This window comes from Nerophis lumbriciformis, linkage group LG01 (assembly GCF_033978685.3).
Source record: "Nerophis lumbriciformis linkage group LG01, RoL_Nlum_v2.1, whole genome shotgun sequence".
In the NCBI taxonomy this organism is placed as follows: Eukaryota; Metazoa; Chordata; class Actinopteri; order Syngnathiformes; family Syngnathidae; genus Nerophis; species Nerophis lumbriciformis.
In genome coordinates, this window is record NC_084548.2 from 59,847,662 (window position 1) to 59,857,500 (window position 9,839).

The 9,839-nt window shown below is 41.1% G+C and overlaps 1 protein-coding gene across 2 annotated transcripts in view; it reads right to left on the minus strand.

Moving 5' to 3' along the window:
* Positions 1–1,143: 1,143 nt before the first annotated feature.
* Positions 1,144–9,839, minus strand: part of LOC140676622 (uncharacterized) — a 17,600-nt gene continuing 8,904 nt past the window's right edge. The window contains exon 3 of one of the 2 annotated variants that reach the window (XM_061922871.2): positions 1,144–2,907. In XM_061922871.2, coding sequence (XP_061778855.2) covers positions 1,670–2,907 — 1,238 coding nt within the window. In that variant the 3' untranslated portion in view covers positions 1,144–1,669. Of the gene's footprint in view, positions 2,908–3,929; positions 6,056–9,839 lie in introns of those variants that run through there. The other variant, XM_061922876.2, reaches the window with a different exon arrangement.

Below are 9,839 nucleotides of genomic sequence, written 5' to 3' on the forward strand. Positions count from 1 at the left end.
TAAGAATCACTCCTACTCTCCACGATATTTAAAAGACCTTCATAGGTGTCAGAAGTGGTTAGGAGTTGCCAGCGGGGGATGGCACTGAGGCGAGAGAGACGTGCGCGAACGTTCAGGGAGCGGAAGAATGTCCTGACTTTGTTTGATGACGAGCAGCTGATCAAACAATATCGTTTAGACAGTGCGGGTATTATTTTTGTCACAGATTTAATGAGGAGCGTCATCTCATCAGCAACATAACGCAGCAGAGCTTTCACAGCAGAACTAAAGGTCATCACAATGCTTCGATATCTCGCCAATGGGAAAATGAATTGGAAAGCAAAGGAAACATTTTTTTTTTATTCATGGCCAATATTGTTTGTTTGTTTTGTATTATTTTGTAGTTTATTGTCAAAATATACACTCCCATTGTCCACTTAAATATTTCTAAGATATTTCTTTATTCTTAGACAAGGGATTCCCTTCTGTGATTGGTCATTTCTATGGACACAGAAATGACGTCACCTAAAATTCCGTTTACGGCACATAGTAATGTCGTAATTCAGCTCTGAGTGTGACACTTTAGATTCAGTCCTACACTTCGCTGAAAGTGTGAGTAAGACGCTTGATAACTAACTTTTAAGTGCAGCTTTCAGCGAAGAATTTCTTTACTCATAAGTCAACTCTTAGCAGACTTCTTAGGAGTAATTCTAAGACGCTTGATAAATACGGCCCAAGGAGCTTTCTTTCCTATTAGTTTTCCTGTTAACATCAGTTTTTCTAAGCTGTCTTCTAATGATATGTCTGAAGAATTTCAGCTGCCTATTTCGAATCGTTGCAATTAGAGATCCTCTTATTTTAGCCTTTGCCAATACTTATTTATTCCTTTTCTTTTCAGTCCATGATATGCGGAGTATTTTTCTGAATAACCACATTTCACTTGCCTCAAATTTTCTCGGTTGTTGATTGTTTAAAGTCCAGCATTCACAGCCGTAAAGTAGGACAGACTATACATACGTTTTGAGGACTCTGACTCAAAATGAAATACAATATTTAATAACAAAACACATACTCAACAAATAATAACTACATTTATTGTACCCAACTTTTATTGAAGCATACATTGTCTGGGGACATACAAACAAAACAATCACAAAACAGTATTCATATTTCAAAAAAAGAGTAATAAAGATAATTAACAGAATGGATTATAGAGACCCAACAAATGATTCATAAAGTCACACATTTTAAAAGTAAATGATCTTGTATAAAACACAACTGCTCAAATGATGTATAAGGTAAATAATAATGTTTCCAGAAGTGGTCCAGAAGAACATATGTTTTGTACTTTTTACTCTCACCTTTTCAGTCAAATTGTTCTCTTCATTTTTAAATCAAAGTACCCAAGATTACATAACAACATATAACGTATTTAACTATAAATGAAAAAAAACACTAATCTAAAATATTTAGTTTATAAATGTTCGGATGATATTAACACGATTGTGTTACACACACAACAATTATGTCACATGTTATATGTGCTGATGTTAGAAAGTCATTATTCAAGTTTTGACAGTTCACACACTGCAAAACAACACTCTCTCACCTGTGTTTTCTCATGTTTTGTTTTGTTTTAAATAGAGACTTCATCCAAAACGTTTACAACAAATTGTACATGTAAATTGTTTTATCTAGTGTGCATTCTCATGTGAACTTTGAAAGAGTTAGGTAGTGCAAAATCTTTGCAACAGACTGCACAAGAAAAAGGTTTTTCTCTAGTGTGTATTTTCATGTGTTGTTTCAGCATTTGTTTAAGTCTAAAATCTTTACCACATTCGGAGCAGGAAAAAGGTTTTTCTCCAGTGTGTATCCCCATGTGGTATTTCAAACAAATACTTTGTTTGAACCCTTTACCACATTTTAAGCAGGAAAAAGGTTTTTCTCCAGTGTGTATCCTCATGTGTCTTTTCAAATCATTACTTTGTGTAAAGTTTTTACCACATACTGAGCATGAATAAGGTTTTACACCAGTGTGTATTTTTGTGTGGTTTATCAAATGTGCCTTCTGGGTGAATCTTTTACTACAAATTGAGCACATGAATGGTTTTTCTCCAGTGTGTGTTCTCATGTGTACTTTCAAATTCTGATTTGTTACAAAACTTTTACCACATTCTGAGCAGGAAAAAGGGTTTACACACATGTGTATTCTCATGTGTGTTTTTAGACGACAATGGTATTTAAAAGTTTTGTCACATTGAGAACATGTGAAGTGTGTGTTGTCAGTGTGACATGTCTTATCATCTTTAGAGTCTTCATCATCAGTGTCAGGAGACTGAGACGTTGTGTCCTCACTATCTGATAGTGGAGCTAAGAGCTTGTCTGCTTGTGATCCTCCACAGTGGTCTCCATCAGCTTCTGTTGTCATGTGTTGAATTGAGCTGCTGCTTGGAGGCTCCGCCTCTCTCTTCTCCTCACTTTCACCTTTGACCTCATCATCTTCACTATTCACAGGGACACCAATCACTGGGAACTCCTCCAACCATTCAAGATGCTCTCCCTCCTGACTGATGCTGTGTTCCTCCTCTTCTTCTTCTTCTTCTTCTTCTTCTTCTTCTTCTTCTTCTTCCTTAATGTGGGGGGACTGTGGCTCCTCCTCTTCCTCTTTAAAGTGGGAGATCAGTGGGCCATTTTCCTTTTTATTGTGTGAGGTCTCTTGTGCTTCCATTTCCTCTTTAAAATATGAGGTCAGTGGGTCCACCTTTTCCTTTTTACAATTGTGGGTCAGTGGGTCCTTCTCTTCTTTTTTAATGTGCCATGTCTGTGGCGTCTCGTCTTCCTCCTTATTGTGGGAGGGTTGTGGCTCCTCCTTCTCCATCCTGAAGCTTGACTTGTGTTGCTCAGGGAGAAGATGTTCTTCACACATGTCTGCAGGACACAAGAAGACAAACATGTTTTAGAAACATCCAGCTCTGCTCAGTCAAGCGTTGGATTCAGTACGTTTGCATGTACTTTAGTAAAACAAGTTATTATATGAACTGTCTTGAAATTGTCGGAGGCAGATATTTACATATATCCATATTTAAGTGTTACTTCTTTACTTTCATAGTCATATTACAAGACACCTAGTGTTCTTCCTGTTGTTCTCTTTTGGTTGTCTGCAAGTACTGTGTGCCAACCTTGAAGCTTTGGTATGCAGGGAGTAGCTATAACTCCTTTTCCTTATCTGTTCCTGTGTCCAGCTGAGGAGGACAATGGGCATGTGTTCAGGCTGGAGGGAGGGACAACGAGGGTGAGAGCAAGAGACACTTTATAGATGAGAAGGTTTCCGTATTTCAGATCAGACCATTTTAGCTGCGCTAGTGAACGCTTCTGTACTGGATTGGTCTCACGTTTATTTTCAAAGCTTTGAAAATAAATCACAAAATACCCATTCTGTTTGGTGGTCAAAGAACTCAGCTTATGTGTCATCAAAAGAACTTGGGAGTGACCAGCAACTTAAATTCCCCGGGAGGAACATCTGGTCCAAACGCAACAAAATCTAAGAGCTTCGGCAGCCAAGAATTCCTCACTTGGCTGCCCAAGGAGAAACAGCTTTAGGAGAGAACAGCGAGATCTGTGGGAGAGCTCAAGGGCTAGCTCAACCATAACAACCTGTGCTGCACGGAGAGTACAGTCAATGACAGAAAATCCGTTTGCAAATCAAGATAAATGAAAATGCCATACCGCAAAAAAGACAAGTCTAATCCACCGGACATGTCAACAATCTCGGCTCAATATGGAACGGTCTTGGTCACCCTTGAGGGTATCAAGGGCCAAGTGGAAAGCCTTGATGGCATCAAGGTCCACATGGACAACTTCATGAAGGAGATCCGTTAGCTCAAGGACCAAAATATCAAAAAGGACCAAGAAACACAATCCCTGATCAATAGAGTTGAGAAGCTTGAGCAAGTTGGGAAACTCAAAGATGGCATAGTGACTGGCCTGAAAATAAGGCCCAAGAGCTGAGTTAGTCTAGTTAATGAAGTAAGCTGGAAACTACATGTAAGTCATATAAAGAAAACATTTTAAAGAATTGACTGTGATAATAAATAGAATAAAATACATACCCACAAATATTAACTACATGTATTGTACCCAACTTTAGTTGAAGCATATATTGTTTATTGCATAAAGGTCTGGGGACATACATATACAACAATCACACAACAATATTCATATTACACAAGAGAGTAATTAAAGACAATTATTAGAATGGATTATAGAGACAACAAATGATTCATAAAGTCACACATTTTAAAATGGTATAAAAGACAATTGTTCAAATGATGTATAAAGTAAATAATAATTTGCTTCCAGAAGTGGTCCAGAAGATGTTTCAGATGTGAACCAGTAAATATGAACTAAAAGAGATTTTTGTGTACACAAAAGCAAAGGTATGAACAAATGTAAAACAAATGTGTATATCATATAAAGGAGTTCATCTATGGAATCATCTACAATTAGAAAATAAAATATGTAACACTTCATTATTTAAAAAAATATATAAAACACTATTATGAATAAGTATAAAAGTGAATTATGAATATCTACACATACAAAGCTTACTGTATGTAACATATTTTATGTAATGTTTATTCTCACCCTTTCAGTCAAATTGTTCTGTTCATTTTAAAGTACACAAATGTATATATTAACTCATGTACTTGACTGAAATAAAAGCACTAACCTGAAGTGTCTAATCTATAAATGTTATAATCATATTAACAAGATGTGTTACACACACAACAATGATGTCACACATGTTTTATGTGCTAAAGTTTTGACAGTTTATTTCAAATCCTGCATCTTCATTTGCTGCTGCTGTTCTCACCAGCACACTTGTGTTTCTTACACTGGTACTTAGAAGAGAATATTTCACCACACACACTGCAACTCAACACTTTCTCACCTGTGTTTGTTCTCATGTGTACTTTTAAACTACAATTTATTACACAACTTTTACCACATTCTGAGCAGGATAAAGGTTTTTCTCCAGTGTGTTTTGAAATTGTCCCTTTGAGTAAAATCTTTACTGCAGATTGAACATGAAAAAGGTTTTTCACCAGTGTGTGTTCTCATGTGTACTTTAAACTTTGATTTATTACAAAACTTTTACCAAATTCTTAGCAGGAAAAAGGTTTTTCTCCAGTGTGTGTTCTCATGTGTACTTTTAAACTTCGATTTATTACAAAACTTTTACCACATTCTGAGCAAGAAAAAGGCTTTTCTCCAGTGTGTATTCTCATGTGTGCTTTGAAATGGTCCCTTCGAGTAAAATCTTTACCGCAGATTAAACACAAAAAAGGTTTTTTTCCAGTGTGTGTTGTCATGTGTTCTTTTAAACTTTGATTTATTACAAAACTTTTACCACATTCTGAGCAGGAAAAAGGTTTTTCTCCAGTGTGTATTCTCATGTGTGTTTTGAAATGGTCCCTTCGAGTAAAATCTTTCCCACAGATTGAACATGAAATAGGTTTTTCTCCAGTGTGTATTCTCATGTGTGTTTTTAGACGACAATGGTATTTAAAAGGTTTGTCACAGAAAGAACATGTGAAGCGTGTGTTGTCAGTGTGACATGTCTTATCATCTTTAGAGTCTTCATCATCAGTGTCAGGAGATTGAGACGTTGTGTCCTCACTGTCTGATAGTGGAGCTAAGAGCTTGTCTGCTTGTGATCCTCCACAGTGGTCTCCATCAGCTTCTGTTGTCATGTGTTGAGTTGAGCTGCTGCTTGGAGCCTCCGCCTCTCTCTTCTCCTCACTTTCACCTTTGACCTCATCATCTTCACTCTTCACAGGGACACCAATACCTGGGAACTCCTCCAACCATTCAAGATGCTCTCCCTCCTGAGTGATGCTGTGTTCCTCCTCTTCCTCTTTAAAATGGGAGGTCAGTGGGTTATTTTCTTCCCTTTGCATTTGTAATGTATGTGGCGCCTCTTCTTCCTCCTTAATATGGAAGGGCTGTGACTCCTCCTTGTCCATCCTGAAGCTCCACTTCTGTTGCTCAGAGAGAAGATGTTCTTCACAGACGTCTGCAGGACACAAGAAGACAAACATGCTCGAGGGGAGTCCATCTTTGTTCAGTCACATGTTAGGAGCGATATTCATAAGATTTTAGCAATTCAGATTTCATTTTCAATTCTGCTTTACGATTCGGTTATTTGTGGACTCACCTTTGCTTTCAAATTCGGTAAAAAGGAGAAGAAACAGGTCGATTAGCACCAACAGTGAGGTCTTAAGAGGCCCAGACCTTACGGTTACCCCATGGGGTGCCAGAGGGCCCTAAGGGCAATATTCTGCTTTGAAAATATCTATAAAATAACAATATTTTTGGCTATAAATTAACAAGACACTACATGTTATTTTGTGGTATTACACATAACTTTCCTCCAGAAGGTCTTATATTTGTCCATGTGATGTCAGATGAAACAAAAACTGAGCTCTTTGGCCACAATACCCAGCAATATGTTTGGAGGAGAAAAGGTGAGGCCTTTAATCCCAGGAACATCATGCCTACCGTCAAGCATGGTGGTGGTAGTATTATGCTCTGGGCCCGTTTTGCTGCCAATGAAACTGGTGCTTTACAGAGAGGAAATGGGACAATGAAAAAGGAGGATTACCTCCAAATTCGTCAGGACAACCGAAAATCATCAGCCCGGAGGTTGGGTCTTGGGCGCAGTTGGGTGTTCCAACAGGACAATGACCCCAAACACACGTCAAAAGTGGTCAAGGAATGGCTAAATCAGGCTAGAATTTAGGTTCTAGAATAGCCTTCCCAAAGTCCTGACTTAAATTTGTGGACAATGCTGAAGAAACAAGTTCATGTCAGAAAGCCAACACATTTAGCTGAACTGCACCAATTTTGTCAAGAGGAGTGGTCAAAAATTCAACCAGAAGTTTGTGGATGGCTACTAGTGATGGGTCCAGCAACACCGATGCATCGGCGCATGCGTCGAGCTCATAGAGCAAAACCCTGTGTCGGTGCGCGTACCGCTTTTAGAAAGTCACATGACCGATCATGAGCTCTTTCGGTCACGTGACCGATCATGAGCTCTTTCGGTCATGTGATCGATAAGCGAACTGTGTCGCACTGACGCCTTCTCTGTGCCCTGTGAGCGGGTCTTTTCTACAGCCGGAGAAATAATAACTAAGAAGGAAATCGTCTAAAATTTAATATGTTGGAAAAACTGTTTTTTTTTTTTATAAAAATGTGTAAAAAATAAATAAATAAAAAATTCCCAGTCCACAAGAATCCTCATTCACAACACGTTCTCTTAGATTTCCATGTTATGATACATGTTCACATTATTTATTGGCTGTATCTAAAAAAGATAAAAATATATTTTTATTTAAATTAAGATATGAAATAATCCTAAATGAAATACAATGATTTGGTTTATATTATTGTATATACTAGGTCATAAAATCAGTGTCAGTTGAGTCGGTCCATAGGTTGCCTGTAGGGATTTTTAATGTCCAGCAGATGTCAGTATTTAGTGACATAGTATCGACACGGGGGGAGACAAAGACAGCCTCTACGTGGCCTCCCCAACGAGTAGCTTACAGGTTCAAAAAGCCTACAAAAGCGAAACTAATGTCTTTACCACGTCTGCAGACCGCAAAAAGCCTAGTTGGTTTAGCGTTACTGCAGCTCAACGTTGAAGACCTTACCACCGCTAAACTCAACGTCATCGAACAGATCGCCATTAAAAACAAGGCGACTATAGTTCTACTGCAGGAGACTCACATTGAAAACAAGAACTTCCTGAAGCTCCCTGGGTACACCCTGACTGGTCACACCGCCGGCAAACATCACGGCATAGCTACATTCGTTCGTAACGACATGGCTTGTTCGGCTATAGCACAGTCCGCAAACGATGCAGAGGTAGAATGGATTACAACTAAAGTGCAAGACAACACCATCGTCAACATCTACAAGCCGCCTCCGACTAGGTTCGTCCCAACATCTCTGCCAGATGTCCCAGCCCCCGCCATGTATGCTGGTGATTTCAACAGCCAGCACACAGACTGGGGCTACAGCAGCTCCAACGCTGATGGTGAATTCCTGGCAGAATGGGCCTCGGCCGCCGATGCGACACTCTTATACGACCCAAAGGACCCACGCACTTTCTATTCTGCATGCTGGAACAGCACCACTAACCCGGACCTGACCTTTACAAAATGTCGCGACAACGAACCGCTACCAGTAAGACGCATTCTGGACAGATTCCCCCGATCACACCACCGACCATCGCTCATAACCATTCCATCTCTGGTCCAGCCTGTGGAAGGGAAGGATGTGAGGAGGTGGAACTTCCGGAAAGCAAACTGGGTAGGCTTCACACAGCAAGTGAACAAGGCAGTTGCTGGTCTCCCACACCCGCGCCCCACCAACTTGGACATCGCTTATGACTCATACTGCAAGATGATGCTGGCTGCCGCCAAGAAGAACATCCCCCGCGGCATACGCAAACCTTATGTACCCTGCTGGGATGACGAATGTGAAGATCTACTTCGCGCCCATACAGAATCACAAACTAACGACGACAGGGATATAGCAGCGAACAACTTAATCTGCAGACTAAATTAGAAACGCAGGCAAAGATGGACGGAGACAGTGAAATCAATCGACTTCACACACACTAGTCGTCGGGCGTGGCAGACCATGAACAAGCTGATGGGCAGGTTGACAACCCCAGCACAATGTCCCATCACTGCAAATTCCATCGCGTCACTATTGCTGAGCAACGGCCGCTACCCCAATGCAGACAAGGACTTCGGCAGAAGAACATCGGCAAATGTCCGTGAGCTGCACAGGGCACCAGGCTGTGATCTCAACCTATCGTACGATTTCACAACACAAGAAATCGGGCAGGCAATCCAACGGCTGAAAACGGGTAAGGCACCAGGCATCGACGGAATACATAAAACATCAAGGCAAGAAGGCAATCGTCTGGCTGTGCTCCTTCCTCTCCATGTGTCTCCGATGTCTGAAGCTGCGAAAGATCTGGCGTCGTGCCAAGGTGATCGCTCTGCCGAAGCCAAACAAGCCTAGTGATGACCCTAAGGAATACGACCCATCTCACTGCTGTGTGTTCCATATAAGGTCTTGGAACGCCTCCACCATGCACGTCTCAACCCGGTGATCGACCCCCAGCTGCCTAAAGAACAGGCTGCCTTCCGAAGCGGTAGGTCCACGGCGGAACAGGTGACCCTTCTGTGTCAAGACATAGAGGACAGCTTCCAGGCAGGGGAGAAGGCTGGCGCTGTCTTCTTGGACCTCACAGCTGCATACGATACTGTCTGGATGCGTGGGCTACATATGAAACTTCTGGAAACCATCCCAGACAAACATATGGTGAGCTTCATCATGGAGATGATGAGCAACCGCAGCTTCCGACTACACACCAGCAATGGCCAATGCAGCAGGGTGAGGTAACTTAAGAATGGCGTCCCACAGGGCTCAGTGCTGGCACCAATGCTGTTCAACATTTATATCCATGACCTGCCTGCAACTCAGTCAAAGAAGTATGGCTGTGCAGATGATCTGGCCATCCTGGGAAGCAGCAGAACAGGGCCTCTCTGAGGACATGAACACCCTGTCCTCATACCTGAGGAAATGGCGTCTCAAGCTCAGCAGGGATAAGACAACATCTTCAATGTTCCACCTCAACAACACGGAAGCAGGCCGTGAAATGAACATCATGGTGGATAATGCCCGGTCACAGTCCCAGCCCGTTCCCACGTACCTTGGTGTGAAGATTGACAGAACACTGACATTCAAACAACACCTGCACAGTGCCAAGGCAAAGACAA